General features: G+C 39.8%; 2 protein-coding genes across 3 annotated transcripts in view; one reads left to right on the top strand and one right to left on the bottom strand.

Moving 5' to 3' along the window:
• The window catches only part of CORIN (corin, serine peptidase), a 125,373-nt gene extending 110,996 nt beyond the window's left edge, over positions 1-14,377 (top strand). For both annotated transcript variants that reach the window (XM_041490601.1, XM_041490609.1), the window contains exons 18-22: positions 1,490-1,539; positions 3,003-3,177; positions 6,229-6,500; positions 8,018-8,151; positions 8,606-14,377. In XM_041490601.1, the coding sequence (XP_041346535.1) occupies positions 1,490-1,539; positions 3,003-3,177; positions 6,229-6,500; positions 8,018-8,151; positions 8,606-8,788 (814 nt within the window). In that variant the 3' untranslated portion in view covers positions 8,789-14,377. The remainder of the gene's footprint in view (positions 1-1,489; positions 1,540-3,002; positions 3,178-6,228; positions 6,501-8,017; positions 8,152-8,605) is intronic.
• A 1,525-nt stretch (positions 14,378-15,902) lies between these two features.
• ATP10D (ATPase phospholipid transporting 10D (putative)) overlaps positions 15,903-18,811 on the bottom strand; it is a 29,252-nt gene continuing 26,343 nt past the window's right edge. The window contains exons 21-22 of the mRNA XM_041459372.1: positions 18,523-18,710; positions 15,903-16,570 (exon numbers count right to left, since the gene is read on the bottom strand). Coding sequence (XP_041315306.1) covers positions 16,213-16,570; positions 18,523-18,710 — 546 coding nt within the window. The 3' untranslated portion in view covers positions 15,903-16,212. The remainder of the gene's footprint in view (positions 16,571-18,522; positions 18,711-18,811) is intronic.

Genomic DNA, 18,811 nt, shown 5'->3' with positions numbered 1-18,811 from the left:
GGATTATTGTTAAATCAATAGCATAAATGAAAGATACATGTAGGAAACAGATCTTCCAGTCCCCCTGAATTCAGAAAATGGACAACAAGAAGTGAGAGGCTGAGGAGGAAGGGTGCATGAAGGGTGAAGCTGTTTTAGTTTGGGCTGCATCAGGCATCCAGTCCAGATGACTGAGAAGTGCTCCTGAGCCCTGCAGTCTGGGGGTATTCATCTGTGTCACCTGCAGCATGTAAAATGTTTGTGCTGTGCAGTATGTTGAATGTTTAAAGGAGTTGCCAGGCTTCTGGACTAACGGGAACTTGGCCAAGAACTAACAAATACACCACTAAATCATAACGTTTCGATAGGAGGGAACAGCACAGTGCAGGCAGTGCACACATAAAAGCTTAAGTTTTCTCTTTAGAGCTGGCTGAATGGTAAGTCAAAGAAACAAGTGTAAAACACAAGTATGGCTGGTGTTATATTCTGTGTATTTTCTTTGCCTGTCAAAATTGTGCACAAAATTAAATTTGCAGAAATTTATTGTCTATCTCTACCACCTCTAGAAAAATAATTTTGTGAACTGGGTTTTCAAGAAGAGAAATAGACTGATTTTTACAGTATATGAATGAGGTACATTCAATATAAGGGACAAAGGTTTGGTTAAATTCCAGATTCAAAGTAATCTGTTGGGCTGGCTGACACTGTTGTTTTGCCCAGTTAGGATCTATGACTTAACATGAAATGCAGCCTCTTTTGAGGTGATTGCAGTTTTAAAGATACTACCTTCTTGCTGGGATTGAAGTCTGCAAAGAATTACCTGGCAAAGAAATGACCTCTGTATTCAGCTCTGCACCTGCCTCAGAAAAGCATGTACAAAGGAGGAATGAAAAAACAGTGGAAATAAAAAGGCAATCAACTAGTTGTGCAGCAGTGCTTGCTGTTTAACTGTGATTTCTCCTCCCTTAACAAAAGAAATCAATTCTTTCCTCTTTTACCTGAAGATTTTCAACAGAAATAATAAATTTTTGTTGTTCTAATACCTACTTCTGCAGACTTCCTGGATTCTGTTAAAACAGCCAAACTCTTAGGGCATGAAAGATCATCTGTTAGCAAAGACATTTCAAATGAAATCCTGTCCTTTGAGTGTAAGGAAGAGGAGACTGGCAATCTGTGCTTTCAGGTGCCGTAAATAAGAACTTGACAGACTGTGCATCCCAGCTGACCTCAGAGCTGGATCCATGCCCAGGGAGCAAAGTAGTCTGCAAAATATATGATATCTGCTCATGAAATGTATTGTAAAGTTGAACTAATATTTTCAATTATCTTCAGGCAGATGCTGGAAGCCATGGATGATCTGGCATAAGAAGCTCCTTGAGTGTCTTTTTACAGTTTGAGGGAATTTTTAACAGCTGGTTTACAGCAATGAATACAATACCTGTGCTGATTTTCAAATTACCAAAATGAATCAATTAATGAGATTTCCACCATGTTTTGTTTCAATATTTAGACAGACGTGTCAAAGCAGAAGCAAAGTGGCTCTCTTTTGCACTAAAGAAGGTAAGAGAGACGTGCTTATAAAATATTTTTCAAAATGTGTTAAATCATTTTAAAAAATGCAGATGTTTAGTGTGGATTAATTCTGTAACTTTTACTAGATCTCTGCAACATCTAATTTTGCACTGGGTTTATTTTTCCCTACTTTACTCAGTTTCATCAGCTTTTCTTGTGTTTTGACTAGGATGCTGTGTGTTAAGGTAGCCCATTCCTGATACCACAAAAGGAATTCTGTCAGCAGTTAGTTTTCAAAAAGTAATTTGATAAAACTTCCTGCTGAAAATATTCTTAACCAGCAGAGTGGTTAGCATCTGCCTGGGAGTTGGAGCCGTGGTCTGTTTGTTAAGTTCAAGAGGACAGAAGAACCAGAAGTAGAAAGCTATGGACCAAGTGTGTTGGCACAGTGGGTTGTGCAATTTTAAGTGGTTTGAAAATGCAGAAATTCTTCATCTCTGATGAAACCATGTTCTACAGACAAGAAGAGCTTTGCTGAAGAACACTTGAACTATGAAGTAGCTTGAGTCAAGGAAAAGGAATTACAAGACAGGAGCTAAATTTGGGAAACTAATCAAAACATTTGCTGCTTGTCAGAGAAAGGCAAAAGCTCAAAGGAGCTTTCAGAAAGCTTGTTGAAGTTATTTTGTTCTGACATATGTTGCTTACTCTCTTAAGTTAAATGAACACAGTAAGAATTATAAGGTACAAAAAACCATTGCTCCAGTTTATTTCTTCAGCACTGAATTCCCAGATACATGCAATGGCAGCATATCCTCCCTTGGGATGCTAGTTGCAGAAACTGGTGGTGTTCTTTTGTTCTCTAAATTAGACTGAGTATAAACAGAATAAATAATAAGCCTGGCATCTTTCAAATCCAGAAAAGAAAGTGAAACAAAAGTGAAGGATTATTTTATAATAGTAACTGGCAGGTGGTAATCTGGTGTAATTTCTAGTGGAAGGGGCTTGTAAAGTGTAATGGACAAAGTACTAGAATGTTTTCAGATCGTTAAATATTCTCCCTTAGTAATTTCTGCAGGAAAAGTGAGTTTTCTGTTGTGTAGCTGAGTAAACAGCATGACATTAACCCTCCCACCTGACTGAAGAAAAACCTTATTATTAGCTGAGCAGATTTTCCAGAAGCAGTTCTTCTGGATAATACAAAGTAGGCCAGACATGTTAGTAGCTAGAAGGAAAAAACATCAGGAAACCTGAGCGAAAGGAAGTCAAGATTCCAAACTTGGCTTGGTTAATATTTCAGGCTGATCCAGGCAAAATTAATAACCGGAGGGCAAATCCTTTGATACAAAGGGATGCAAAGAGTGGCTCAGTGTTTGATAGTGCTGTGCGTCAAACACTTTGATGACTTGCCTTGGTCGGTGGTTTCGCTAAACAGAGGTAATTTCACGGCTGTGCCACCTTGCTGTGCCCAGCAGTGCTGCTGGTGCCCACTAACGCTGCTGTCCCCGCAGAGTGCGGCCGCCGCCCCGCCGCCCGCATGAGCAAGCGCATCCTGGGCGGCAGGACCAGCCGGCCGGGCCGCTGGCCCTGGCAGTGCTCCCTGCAGAGCGAGCCCAGCGGGCACATCTGTGGCTGCGTCCTCATCGCCAGGAGATGGGTCCTGACTGTAGCACACTGCTTCGAAGGGTGAGAGCGCTCAGACATTCTACTGCTCATATACTGCACGTGTGAATTAACCAGTCCTTCTCCCTCTACCAAACACACGGGGCACAGGTGGAGACCTTTGCAGAATGGCCAGTCACAGAGACCTGGTTTTAGGAGGCTAAAAAAGGTACCAACCACATCAGCTTAGGTTTTCACGTGTTCTATTATTCATTGCTGGCATCTCTACTGCTAAAGCTAAATGAAGATGCCCTGACTTTCAGCAGGAAACAGGAGAAGGAAGAACACCAAATCACTAATTCTATAGCTGTCATACAACTGCCATGGGTTTAAAAATCATCCTCTGTACCAGGATAGAAAAAACCTTGAAAAAAAGCTGTGGCCACTGGTAAAAAGAAGAACTGAATATTTACTCACAGTGCAAATGACATATTGAAGTCACTGCCTTTTCTTTTTATACATTCCACTCTTTTGTTAAAATTGCAGTGATTAACAAGTCAGTATTAACAACTGAGTACCTCTTGGTACCAGAGGCTGTGGTGGAAGGACAGTCTGGAGTGCAGAGGATGTTTACATGTCTTAGCAATTGTTTTGATCATTGCCAACTTTTTGGTGCTAACCAATATTTCTTCTTGATGAACCACAGATTTCAGAGGGAGCTTTATTACCTGATTTATTTTGTTGTGTACCAAAGTTTTTTTTTTTTGGTTTCTATACAAAATTTTAACAAGTGTTTTCTGCAGTAGTTAGCAAGTACTTCTCTGGCATATGGTTGCTTAATCCTGCTTTATACTGGTGCTTGCTCACTGGAAATTATTTTAAAGTGCACAAAGCACTTTCTTTGTGTTTAAGGCAGCAGAAATTCTATGTTAAGCAAGATTCTCTTGAACTGATATTTCTTTATAGTGCTAGTTACTCGCTTTTTCAGCAAAAATTTAGATATTGTCTTTTTATTTCTGAAAAACTAAGTTCTTTGGTGTTTGTCCTCCTAAACTAACAGTTTGCTAAACCTGTATAATACAAACAAGAGTACTGTATTTTATCAGATTTTGGGTCCAGAAGGAATATCTCTTCCTTCTCCATCTATTTTTAAATATACTGCTGGAATATTTCCTATCCTTTGGAAGAACACTTTCTGGTGATCTAAAATAAAGGGTGGCACAGAGGTTGATTCTTCAGCAATATTGGACTGCTATTGAATTTCCTGGATAAGATTCCTCTCATTACTGAAAGATAAGCAAAGCAGCTGTCACATTATGAAGTAAAAATTCTCCCAGTTTTGTCAAATGCAGAAAAAGTGCCACTACACTTTGGAGCTGTTCATTTACTCCTCATGTAGAGCTGCATAATATCCCTGTGAGTTAAGAGTATAACTTGTTAACAAGTTTTTTTCTCATTTATATTCTGAAGACCTTAAAGCACTAAGATATTCTTCTGCCTTTCTGAATAGATTGGGGGGCATGTACCCAGATGCCTGAAATCTTGAAATTCTTCTTTTGTAAGAACTTTTTTTGTAAGCTTAATATATTATCAGCAAGACCACTCCTTACGGGTTTTTTGGACATAAAGCATTTAAAAAATTTCCCAAACCAACCGGATAAGACAACAATATAAAGAGATTTTAAAGTGCTCTGGTCCTTTATACAAAACACTCCATTTTGTGAAACTCATGTGAAGTTTGGAATACAAAACATAAGGACCATATAAAAACAATACAAATAGCCATGAATACTAGTAGAGGGCATAAATAGAAAGAGCTGCATTAACGTTGTGTCATTTGCAAGTTTTCTTATTGCAGTCCCCAGAGTTTTGTCAAGATCATTTTGAAATGCACTACATTAAAGCATCCAAAACATTTCAAGATGTTTTTTTTCCTTATGTGTGGCACAATACATTCTAGCTGACTAGTTATTTCTGTAGGCAGTGCTGTTTTACAATGGTCATAAGCACAATAGTACAGAAATATTCTCATAAACACAATAGTATATAAATATTCTCAGCACTTCATTGCTGTAACTGTATGGAGCAGCTCACGAATTGATCGTGATGCTAAAATGATCATTATAGTCTGAAATGCCAGAATTTTCATCCATAATTTTCATCAACTCTTAAGATAAACGTAGTCTTGACTTAGCAACTGAATCTCTACAAATTACAGGAATTAAAATCCTGTTGAGCACCATGAAAAAAGCTGAAATTTTGCATGGTTTTGCTTGCACTGCTTTGAATAAGATTTCGTCCTGTCAAAGGTGCTTAGTTACAGGGAGTTTTCTTTCAGCAGTTGTGAAAAATGGTCACTTTTTTGCAGAGCTTTTATCATCACAGACTAATTAGAAACCACAAAGAACCTGCAATTAATCCTCAGTTAAGACTGAGAGATTGCAGCCTCAAAGCCTTCCATAAAATCTAGGCTTTTCTGATGTGTCTCAACAGACAATAGTTCAGTATTCCCCCCTGTATCATATGTATCATTGCTTTGTGATCTTGTATGTTTACCCAAAGAGTCTGTTAAAAATTTAAGAGTCAAAGTAACCTTTGATCTTAGGCATAGAAAGTATGCTTGGCACAGACTGAATGCTGAATAAATAAGAGATTTTTCCCATGGCTATCATAAAATATTTAATTTACACAATAAAATTGCTTATTTGAGACTCCTTAGGGTTTTCAGCGAGACTTAACTGCTGTCAGCAGCAGACTGCTGAACAATATTCTCACCCCAGCAAAGTTTGTATGTGCCCACCACTGAGCATGTGAGCAACTAATGCTGGGAACGATCCGTGGGATGGCTTTGACAGCCTTTAATACAGCAACTAATACATGGTTACATATCTTCTGATGGAGTGAGCTTTAATGTGTTGGATTACAAGCAGGAGGGAAATGGAATGCATTGACTTCTGTTGCTCAGATCTTTGCTGTAAGGAATAATGCATAAATACCTGTTTTCTTCTTGTAGTATTTGTACACTTTGCAAAGTGTAGTGTACAAAAAGGGAGAAAAATATCTCAGGTATTTTAGCTTAAAAAAAAGTCCTTGACTGAAATTTCACTTTTTTTTTTTCTTTTTTTTTTTACAAAGAAGAGAAAATGCAGCTGTCTGGAAAGTAGTGTTTGGGATCAGCAATCTTGATCACCCAACAAGTTTCATGCAGACCCGACAAGTGAGGACCATCATCCTCCATCCACGCTACAACAGAGCAGTTGTAGACTATGACATCAGCATTGTGGAACTAGATGAGGACATCAACGAGACAAGCTATGTAAGACCTGTCTGCTTGCCCAGCAAGAACCAGTTGGTTCAGCCAGACACCTACTGCTACATCACGGGCTGGGGACACATGGGCAACAAAAGTAAGATTAAGAGTATTTCTGTGACTTTTGAAAAACATGTGAAGCTTCTACTGAGTTAATCAAGCAAGAGATACCATTAGAAACTTTTATCCATTTATACTATTACTGGATGTTAGTAAATACTAGGGAAGTGTAACTACTCTTGAAGGGATCAAGCTGTGACTAGAGCCTAGTTTTTTCAAGCAGCAGCCTCAATTTATGCTCCTTAATATTTACTTAGACACTGACTTGATTTTTAAAAATATTGAGGATCTGGAAACCTCTATCAAGAAAGTCTCTCGCATTAGTTATGATTTTGCCCATCTAAGTTGCAGTCAGAATGGTATTGCAAAGGTACCACCTCTTCAGTGTAGGGGAAATACTCTTAGCTCAGTGAAAGCTGGAGGCACTGGAAGCACTGGCATACTGGCTGGAGGAACAGGGTCATGAATCATTTTGTACTTGTGAGAAAATTTATTCCACAATCACAAGTGTTGTTTTTGTATCTCTGAATAGAATTTTAATGTGTTGTCTTGTTTTGGGGCTGCCACAATCCTTGACAAGAACTGCCGTGTTAGGTAAATCTTTGTTCAGGCAAAATAATTCTGCATGAATAGTATGCAAATTAGCCTGGCCCCAACACTTTTAGAGCACTAGCCATTGTGTTTCTCTTTGATATTATTACAATAATTACTTGGGATGGCTTTTCCATACGCTGGGTAAGGAAATCTTCCTTTCTGTACTGCTGCAGTGGAACTTCAGCTGTAGTGGCCAGTTTAGATGAGGTAAAAAATTAAATTGGATACGTGAATGGTAAGCTGTTTACTAGAATCTCTATCCATCTAAAATATCCCTATATGATGTCAGGAAAAAAACTCCAGCAGAATGTTTTTGCAGACTGGTAAATAGTTTTTTTGTTCTCTAATGTGGTCAGAGTTGATTTTAAAGGTTTTATGCTAGGAAGCATAAACCCTTCGTGGCTACATAGCATTTGGTACTGCTTACCCTAGGTTTAACAACTTTGATTAGAACTTGAGCACATTCAGTTGCTTGGACTAGGAAGAAGTCTTCTATTGTCTCTTGAACATATTACAATAATTTCATTAGGTTCAAATCCTGATTTCCTGGTACATCCTGTAAATCAAATTTACCCAAACATAACCAAAACGGCTGTGATAATTACCAAGTTTTACCATGACAGACACCAAGAAACAGGGAGGTCCTGCCCTGGAAGAGTGAATCAAACCTGTTGCCCACCTCTTTCACATTACTATTTTCCAGCCACCACTGCCCCCATGTTGAAAGTCACAAACTGCAGCACGTCAAGGTGCTAATGCTCAATAAACAGCAAATATCACATCAGTCCCAGTGTGCTTAGTCCTTCTCCAGAATGCAACACATAGTGCTCTTTACATTTAATACATATATAGAGAGCAATATTTATAATGTATCCCAGTGGAAATGTTTGTTGTGCCTCATGGAGTCATAACAGGTAAGTATTTATGAATTTGTGTATAGTAAACAATTCTGTTTTTCAGTGCCTTTCAAGCTTCAAGAAGGAGAGGTTCGCATAATTTCCTTAGAACAATGCCAGTCATATTTTGACATGAAAATCATCACCAGCAGGATGCTATGTGCTGGCTACGAATCTGGCACTGTGGACTCTTGCATGGTAGGCTTCTCTGTAAGGGGAAACAGAAAGTTTCCAGAAACAAAATTGCTTTTAGAAATCAAAATACTGTGATGTTAATTAGGTGTAGCATACTTTCTATTCTAGGAATGATAGCTGTCTATTTACATACTTTAACCCAATTTTTGTTATTGCTGTTACTTTTAATATTGGTGTAAAGAACTTATCTTCATGCTAGCAAAATGCCCCTTGAAGACTCTAGGGTTTATCTGTATTTGTTACATTTTTTAATTTGTACGAGCCTTTTGCAGGTTATTTTTCATACAAATGTAATGGGTAATAAATACTGGTAATGCTGCATGTGGCTACACAGTTCAGCAGGTTTTTACAGCTGAGTTATTTGCTGGAGGCAAATGGCTGTAGGAAATGTGATACAGCTTTGATGATGAGTGCTGGCCACGTGTATAATAGACTGTTTTTAACTTTCCTGTTGCAGGGTGACAGTGGAGGACCACTTGTGTGTGAGCATACTGCCGGGCACTGGACTTTGTTTGGTTTAACATCTTGGGGCTCTGTCTGCTTTTCCAAGGTTTTGGGACCTGGAGTTTACAGCAACGTGTCACATTTTATTGAGTGGATTGAAAGACAAATATACATCCACACCTTTCTGCTAAACTAACTCCAGATGGTAAGAATTGTGCTGACAGACAAAAGAAAAAAGGAATCAGCCCTTCAATACTGAAGGTTTTGCAGTCCAGAAACTCTGTGAAAAGGAGTTTCAAGCTCTATCTATTCTTGTTGTGGAGCTATGGAATATGCAGTGTGTGTTACCGGTAAATCCTCTGCTCATGAATATACTTTGTGGTAGAATTAATAATCCTTTTGACTTTTCTTTTAACTGTGTTGTGGTGCTATTCTAAACACTGCAAAAAGCTTAAAAGAAAAGAATCAACCACTTTCTGCCTTTCAGCTATTAAAACTAAGCAGTAGCACAGACTAGAAAAACTTTTTAAAATAACCTATTTTAATACTACTCTATTAGTAGCACATGCATTTTCACTCACTTCTTGTGATGAGGAAGGAACTTTGTGCATTCACGTGGCACCACAGGACATACATTCACAAGGAAACTCTCAACAGGGCCATACCACATGCTGGAGAGTGTGGAAGAGATTGATGGGTTTGTACATCCATGTGGCACAGGACACATCAAAGCACACGTGCAGGTCTCCAAAGGTGTGTAGCCATATGCTCCTGGACTCCCTGAGCTAGTGCATTTTGTCCCTCAGGGTGGTTAATTTGCATGGCCATAACTCTGTACTGTCCTGATTCCACAGCTTCTGTTCCCAGAGCCAGACTGGGCATCTCTCTGGAGAACCAGTAGGCAAACAGACCCATAACTACCAGCAGAGGCACTAGAGACCAAAACTTTATTGTTCAGACTCTGGACAGCTCTAGCACTTAATCTTCTGAAGCTTCCAATGTCCTAATGTGTCCAGGGAACACCCATGCCTCAGCAGCACCACACTGAGCAGTGCATTTATCAAACCTGTGCCCGACTGGCTTTCCTCTTCACAATGTATAATGTGTTCAGCATACAAAGCATTCACTAACCATCTCCAGCCCTCTTAAAACTTAAAGAGGGTTGGCAATACCACTGCAATGGTTTTGCCTCCTAGAGTCAGCTAGTTTGGACATATTGTGAGACATGGAAAATGACATGAAAATGCAGATTTAAAATGCAAAAGATGCAGTGTGGGCACCGTCCCAAATATTGGGGAACTGGTTAATTTTTATAGGTCTCTTCTTGTACCCTGCATTTAAAGTTTAATTTTGACTAGCAAGATAAAACATTTGGGAAAAGGAAAAAAGCAGAAAGAAAATGAGTGATAGAAGGCTTGGGATTTCAGCTTCTGTTCAAGTGAGTATTAGAAATAGCAGAAGCAAAGTACAACAGCTTCACCAGCAAAAGCTTGAGGAGCCCAGCTCAAGTGCTTGGTAGCTGGATGTGGAGTGCTCTGAACAGTAGTAGGACAGTAAGCCTTAACTCCACTTAACTCCAAGAGAATTGGGTTGGAAAAGATTATGATGGAGCTTGGCACCTTTTTATGGTGCTAGAGGGAAAGTGTGTCCATTCAACTGCTGTAGATGATGTCCTGCACAGCTATCAGCTTTTAGGAGGCCAGAATAGGATAAGTCAGGAATCCAAGGATTACAGGACAAATTCCACTGGGGAACAATGCATTTAAAATCTGTGTTTTCAGTGCTGTGCCTAGTCCCCTGTGAATACAGCCTAAGGCACATAATAATCCTCTTTGCTACCTCTGGCACAGCCCCATGACAGCAGGGCAGGGCCTTGTCAATAGCACGACTGCCGCATGTGAAAACGTGCATAAAAAAGACCTAAGACATGGACATTTCAGGTACTATGAATCATGTTGCAACTCATCTCCACAGATCTACTGCTTTCATGAAGGTTAATCTCTTATCTCTATATCTTCTCCTTAAACATTGCTAACATTAGAACATTAGTCACACTAGACTGCACTGTTGACATGAATATTAATAAATACTCAATATTTATGTTATGGATTCTGAAACTGTTTAAGTGATTATTCAGTCACTGTTTCATGCTCAGAAGGGAAACTCTTCAAGGCTTTGCTAGGTTTGAGTGTTGGGTTTTTTTAGTACCTTAAACACTGAAAATACTCTTCTTGCCCCTGTTATAAATGAGAGAAAGCAGCTGTGACCATGTTTATCTAGTGCAAGTAGATTACGGCTGAAGCACGTTGTTTATGTTCTTGCCTCAAGGATATGGAGGCTGGAGCTCTCAGTCCTCATTCAGCTTTCCTCTGGGGCTGTAGGGCAGAAAAGCTCTGAGTCCTGGAGCTGGTTCAAGAGTTCCCTGAGGAGAAGGTGGCCCAGTGGTTGTTAAAGCCAGCTGGCTGGACTCAGGTTCTGGCCTGGTCTGTTTTCCAAAGAGGTGCTGCTGCAGAATGAGCAACCCAGCCTGGCTTCTTTCCACCAGATACCGTCGGTGGTTAGCAGCTTTGAATTTTGTAAAGCGCCCGAGTTCATAAAATTATTCATGTAGATATTAGCATTACCAAATGATAACATGATAACTACACATCTTAATTACCTGGATTTGACCTACCACCAGCTTCCAAGCAGTCCCTCCCAGGAAATGAGGCAGAGTCCTGCTTAAACATAAGGTCCAGGCCCATCCTATATGGGACGTCTGAAGAAATTCCAGTCTGAACCCCAGCCCAGATGGCTCTAGGAGGGAGCACTTGGGTCTTATCCTTTCCCACAACTGTGTCTGACACAACATTCCATGTAAAGAGGAAATTTGTAATTTTACAGATGTATTTTTATACAGGGTTTTTTATGTGTGCACATGAAATAGGCAAACATGCTCCTCCTTCCACTGCATCAGGCCTTTTCCTGTGTGCTGACACAATGGCTATGATCACAGTTATGCTGTTTGTCTCACAGGTGTAGCCTCATTGTAAGGTAACATTTGTTGGTTTTGCTTCTACCACAGCTGTATCTCCAAATGGAAGCAATGCCACTCAGTCAAGCCAATGTGTTTCTTTCTAGTTGTACTAATAAAAATTTACAATCATTTTCCAAATAACTTCTGTTGAAAATGTGTTTTAATCTTTGGAGAGACTAAACGATAATATGGAGGTAACAAATTATAACTTTAGCAATAATGCCTAAAAATAGCCTTCAAAAGGCATTTTTGAATCCTTAGCTGACTTTTTTTTAGCAGCCCTGTTAGTACTGCAATACTTGTAGAGATTCTGGCACTACTACCACTGTACAACTTTTAGTTTTTTCTGTGTGTATGCTTCCAATACAGAATATTACTATGAATACTGCTGCTAACAACTACTCTGAGCTTAGAAATCTGAAAAACTAAAGCTGCAATCAAATCTGCAATCTGAACACATTTTGTTCTATAATTTTGCTCTGGAATGCAATTAGTTTTAAATTTAAAAAATCTCTTTTAAGTTGTACACAGAATTTCAACAACAGGTGCACATCCTGAAATCAAAATAATAAGCAGACAGAAGCTTAAAACAGTTAAAATTTACCTTTCCACTGCAATAAGGAAGCTAGGAGCATGAGGGCAAGAGTAACATAATCAGAATAAAACAGGACCAAATAATACAAACCTCACACTAAAATTCAGCTATGGGAATGTTGTTAAGACAGTCACATTTGGAAGTTGCCCATTAGCCTTGGCCAAGAGCCAGGGCTGGTGGGAGCAGTGGGTTCTCTGCTTTAGCTGGTCCTCAGCCCGTCCTAGCCTTGTGCTGTGGCTAGTGGGGCTGTGGAAAAAACAGCTTGGGCTAAACATCAGCTCAGACTGTGCCCCAGGTACAGACCAAAGCTCAGTGTCCTGCCAAAATACTCAGCAAAGGCTGTCGCTGACTGCCACCCACAAATGTTTAGCACAGGTGTGGTTGCTGTGAAAGAAAAAAATTTAAAACATGTCCTTTCTTCTGTAAATCAAATACTGCATATCAAAACCAGAGTCAAGACTGTTCTAGATGTAGCTGCAAAGTTTGGGGCAGCTGAAGGTGGTTGTTTTGGTTTGTTTTAAAATTATAGAAGTATAAATGCTGTGCTTCTTTTCATGACATGTGGAAGGCACCTGTGAGATGCTCTTAAAAAGCTTATTCTCAAAATGGAAAAGTCAGATCATGCTGTGCCTAAGTGCAGAAGCAAGCAGGTGATTGTGACATTTTCAGTGCTAAAAAAATAATAAAGGGAACATTGAACTTCTGGAAAGCACAGGGAGAATAATGTGTTTCCACCCTTCATTTGGCACTACTTTAGTTATGGCCAATTAATATTTTAAAGTTTTTATTAAAGACTCATGACCCTCATTTCACCTTCAGTAAAAGACAGCAAGTAATCACAGCAAATGCGTTCAGCTATTTCTGCTGTTTGTCCACCACAAAAAAAAAACCCAACAAACCCAACCTCAAAACCAAAAAGACTAACAATCAAGCAAAAAAAAAACCAAAAAACAAAACTAACCCCCAAAGCAAGTTTTACCCAACAGGTAATTATGTTATGACCCAAACTGCTTGTTTAAATCCTCTAATAAGACACAGACTGCTGAGGAGTTTTAAGCAATATGGAGTACCAATATGCAATATACACACACATACACACACACATACATGTTATTTTTCACTACTTCAAGTGGTACAACAGCACTTACAATCTCAGCAGAGAGGAACAGTGTCCTGAAAGCCTCACTGCACTAAGCTGTTAGTAATGGAGTGCTGAGACTTGTAAAGAGTCATAATAGCAATTTAAATGTCCCAGAGGCATCATGGAGCTAGTCTCAGGTCCTACACCTGACTCCCATTCATGTTTCTTCATGTAGTTACTTTGATGCCATGGCTTAGTCAGAAGGTTTTGGAAGATCTTACTTTGAATACTTGCAGCTTTTGTATGCAAAAAAATGCAAACTCCTGACACTAAATGATCATCTACCTGTCAGATCTGCTGGTAGGTTCTGCTTCTGCAGCAGAGGAAACAAGAGGGCAAGTCACAGGCTGGTGTTGTCCCCAAACTCTTTTTAACAGAGACAGGGGGGACAGAGCTGAGGCCTGCACTCCCTCAGGTCACTGGAAGTGCTGGAGCTCCCCCATCAAAGTTCAACATACCTCAGTCATAGAGTTAGAGACTTGTAAAACATGGACCAATCTCCTCTCAGTGGCCACCAGTGCAGAGAGGCTGTGGATTTAAAGAGCAGAAGAAACATTCACGACAGATAATGTAAACAAAACCAGTATTTGACTCTGAGGGCAGGAAAGCACTGCCTGTTTCTCTGTAGCTCTTTACAGCAGGATAACATCCACTAGGAAGGACAAGGGTGGAGCTGAGCCTGCCTTGGAGCTGTGGAGCAGAGTAGATGATTTCAATTCATCCCAGTAACTCTCTTCCTGTATGATTCTGCCCCCGTTCCAGCTTGTCTCCCTGCACAACCTGCTGACTGTTTTGCAACCTTGCAGCTCCTATTTCTTGTCGAGTAAGCTGAGATGTTTCACTTGGGAAACCTGGAATACATTCATTGCAAGGTGCTCCACCCCACCACAACAAGAAGGATGTTTCAGATAAACATCTGAAAAAGTAACCTAGACCACCATGATCTCTTGCAATTTGAATGTCTGCCATCACTTCAAAGGCCTCCACTAACTTTATATTAGAACATACCAAAAACATTTTGTCATATGTTGAACTGAACTAAAAAAAAAAATAAATTCAGAAATGGCTGTCATCACTTTCTCCTTCCACTAGGTTTTCTTCTACAGGCTAAACAAGAAGTATATTTGCTCTTTCTCTCCTCACTAGCACTAGGGATAGAGTTAGCCCTAATTACATTTTACCTTTTGAACACAGAACTGTTTTAAACATTTGGTAACATGTGATGACTGGCATTTGAATGAACTCAGCATGCCCTCAATATCTGCCCTGTATAGCAGCAGCTGTCCAGACCTCACAGCGTTTGTATAAATTCTTTCACAGATCTTAAAAGATGTAATGTTGATCATTGATATGGAAAGCTCATGGTTCAATTAGAAAGCAGAGCCCTTGTCCAAAACATGGTGCCTAAAAATAAGCACACAAATCTTGGCAATTTGAAAGCAGAAACTTTAAGAAAGTAACAGAACCAAAAAATGGGCTCAGTGCTAATAATTCATTAGCAGCTACAGTTTGAGGAAACTGTTTATTTCAATAGGTGCTACTGAATACAAACAGATTTCCTAAGCTCCTCTCTAAATTGTCCATGTAACTTTTTGGGAAGGGAAGTGAAAAGGAGGCAATATTTTAGAGAGTCTGGAATCTAGAAGTTGCCACAGGCACCTAAGCCACTTTTTGTACGGTGTGTGAGCAGTGGGAAACTGGCAGAGGGTAGGACTCATCTATCTTTGGAGACAGATGAGCAACAGCAGTCAAACGTGAGACATGCAATGCATGATGCTTTCTTTTAAGCAGCCTTTAGAGTCATTTAATCTGATTATTATAAAAGCCTGGAGGAATTTAAAAGCACCTGAGAGTAAAGTAGAGTGATGTTACCAGCTAAAAGCTGCTACTTGTGAGGGAAGACCTGAATACAGACTGGAGCTCCTCACTGCTGCTGGCAGACAATTTTGCAGTACAGGCATGAGGTAGTTTACATAAAAGACAGCCAGCCAGCATCTGAATTGGGTGAGGTGGGAAAGAAGTCCATTTTGGTGGCTGACAACATGAAATGGCACATGAAGTCAAAATGGAGTGATACACCAGGAGGATGAACTGTCACGGGAAACAAAAGGCTGCACTTAGGATTTGCTCTTTATGTGAAAAAGAAGATGAGGGAAACATGTTACATGTGTCTCATTTGGGCTTCTCTCTTATGGTTAAAATGGTGTTTGTCCAGCAGTGAGATGGCCCATGGTGAACAAACTGGACCACAGTGGTTATATAAACTACTGTCTGCACACACTACAACATGAAATAAAAAATCTTGAAACAAGCCAACCAGTAACAGCACATCTCAGCCCTGTTGCTTACTTCATACTGCAGCAAATGATGAATCCCAGGGTATGCTAGGGTTCTAGGGCAGCAGTTAAGGGAGCAGGCTGACTTACCTGAACTGGATTCTGCAAATCCACATTCATGCAAGGTACTGTCCATAACACCACAAGGTGTTATGCAATGTTACATACAAGAAATAAGCAGTATGCAAAGTCTACTCTGTGAAGAAATATAAAAAATAATCCAGACATTTAGACCTTGAAGATCTTAATAAATTATGGGAAAGTCTTATAAACAAAAAAGCTTTTAAGGAAATGTGTTCACCATCTACCTTGGCTGAAGAAAACAAACCCACAGCATGGCATGAATCAGCAGTTATTACTCCTGCATTTAACCAGCTAGCATTCCAACTTTGTAAAATACAGTAAAGCATCTTCTTCACACAAAACAGAACTCAAAACTGCTTTGTGTGTTAGAGATACAGCGCTGCTGCCCTTTTTAGAAGCACACACAGAGTCTTTGGCACATGAACTATTACCTCTAAATGTAAATGTATTAGTTTCCTTTGAGAAATTCAGTCTTTTCAGAGTTCAAGCCACTTGTACTCCCAGACTCATCCTGAATGTCTGGTAAGAAGGAGGTGTTCTTTACTAACCCATCTCTTGAACAGGTCTGAAAAGGTGTTTTAGATGCTGGCAAACCACTGTCAGTGCTTTTTTCCTCTGATACAGCACCTGCAGCTGAGCTGGAAGGCACAGAAGTAGGTTGGAGCTCCACGCTATAATTCACATTGCACTCATCTTTCCATCTCTTGATTTCTTTCCTCTGCTCCTCGGGGGACAGTCTGACAAGGTACTTGGCTCTCAACACCGGAGATGGAAACAGTGTTCCTTGGAGAACTCTTATCAAATATCTACAAAACAAACACAGTTACAAATAAGCTGTTTAAAAGAAACCCCAAAACTGTTTGCAATGACTAAAATAAATCAAACACCATTCAAATAACCCTGAAGCTTAGTTCTTGGACTAGAACTAGATGATATTTAAGGTCTCTTCCAAGCCATTCTATAATTCTGTGATAGTAGAACTGTCTTAACTGGCAGTTTAGGTTGGATTGAATCAGAGATCTTTTCCAGTGAATTTTCAGGCAACCGGGCATCCAACGTCTATCCCTCCGTAAGAGAACTCTCCTTTAAACCTCCAGTGAAAGCCCCAATCTCATGCTAGAAGCTGCAGAGGACCCCCCCTGGCTTCACAATGCCCCTGAGTGGGGGCTTTTCAGCACCATACAAAGAATCACATCAGAAATAAACATGGGAAAAAAACATACATGTGACAGCAGTAGTCCCATAATAGGTACTTCTGCTTCAAAGCACTGCAGAAGAAAAGCTGAAATTAGCCACAACAGCTAAAAAATAAATCTTCTGAGGTATTGACACAGGGAGAGTACTTATGACTTAAGGAACTTCTAAACAGTTTGCCTTTAATTCACCATGAAAATCACTGTCATCTTCAAAATTCAACAGCCACACACTGGAAGTAGCCACCAAGCTCCTTTATCCTGCCTTGGCTCTCTACAGCCCTACCTAAAGGTCCCAGAACAGCCTTTATCTATTAATCTGTCATGGAGGGGAGATTTACTGTGTTTGAAAGAAAAGGCTCTACTGTCACCACCTGAACCAAGCTGAGAGCAGGGACAGAAAGCTGTGTTTCTTGTGCAAGTGTGAACCAAAGCCATCAGTCAGATCAGATGAGTCATAATCCCAGTGAGTGCAGTAAAACTCTTGATGACATGCTTAAGACACAGATCAGACATGTTCAAACAGGACTTAATACTTGGTGGCCATTGCAGGCATCTACAGGCATGGCTCTGCCAGCTTTCCTGCTGGCAGGACTGATAACTTATGCAGCCTGTACTACAGCACTTGATCCAGAAAGTGTGCTCAGATTGTGTCTAGTGATATTAAATTACATCAGGTGAGCAGGAAATAGCACTTATTCTCCTCAACTCTTCTCAGTATCTGTCTGTGCAATTCAATTTCAAGTCTCAATTCTTTCTGAAATGATGTAAGAGGGAAAAAAAGAGACACAACACAAGAATGAGTAATTAGCACTGGAGGCACTTCACTAGTAGGCTACAGACTTGAGTTCATGGCTCAGGCAGTGAAATGAAGATAGCTATGGCTACTAAAGAAAGCTAAACAGAAGGTTTGATGAAGTCTCTTTCACTGGTTTTCACATGGTTTGGTTTGTTCTGTTGGCTCTGCTCAGCATGCTGGAGTCTTCCACTTCCATCCAACACCACTGCCTTTCCAGGGAGAATGAATTATTAAACTTGAACTTCAGCGAGACAAAAAAAAATATCCAGACCCGTGTGAATCTAGTCAGCATGTTTTCATCCCACAAAGAAGCCTGTACATGCATTCTTCACTCTAAATACTCTTGTATATATTCATGACATAAATTTCAAATAGAAAATAATTTCACAAACTAACACAGACTAAGCACAGTATTTCTTTGTCTATCTATAGTACATGTCCAACTTTGGTCACTACCTTAACTGATTTGTATATAAATTATGAACTCTGTGATTACAAAAATTACTGGTCCTTTGCCCTCCAAAGACAATATTTAATATCATATAAGTCACAAAAGAAAATTTTTATTACTGAAATTTACTTGGAGAACTAAGTGGCACGAAAAAGCTATCCTCATGTAGCTTGGTCTAACAGAGTCATGAAATTTTCATTTTTTTGGGGGGATGCTAGGGAGGAAAGACCTATCCAGAGTTTCATAACATCACTGACTCACAGAAAATGAATTTTGGTAGCAGCAGCAATCTACAATTATAAAACAGAAACTCACCTGGGTAGCAGAGCAATGCAAGTAGTCAGGAGGCAAACTAAGTAAAATACTGGGTCTGCCATGTGCTTTTCCATGATCCAGTAAAAATCTGGTCGTGGGTTGTGGGTTTTGCAGGTTGCTCCAATAGCCAGAGTGAACACAAAGTAAAACAGGATGCTGCCAACTATAACTACTGTATGTACCCATGTCTGCAATTCAGACAAGGAAAGAAATAAGATTTAAGCTGTAAAACAGAAAGACTGTTACATCTGTATTTGCATGAACATGCACACTTTTCCTCCAAGGGCAG

Source organism: Pyrgilauda ruficollis, unplaced genomic scaffold (genome assembly GCF_017590135.1).
Source record: "Pyrgilauda ruficollis isolate IOZ18807 unplaced genomic scaffold, ASM1759013v1 scaffold1, whole genome shotgun sequence".
Taxonomy (NCBI): domain Eukaryota; kingdom Metazoa; phylum Chordata; class Aves; order Passeriformes; family Passeridae; genus Pyrgilauda; species Pyrgilauda ruficollis.
The sequence above is the reverse complement of the archived record's forward strand: the minus strand, read 5'-3'. Positions and strand labels throughout refer to the sequence as shown.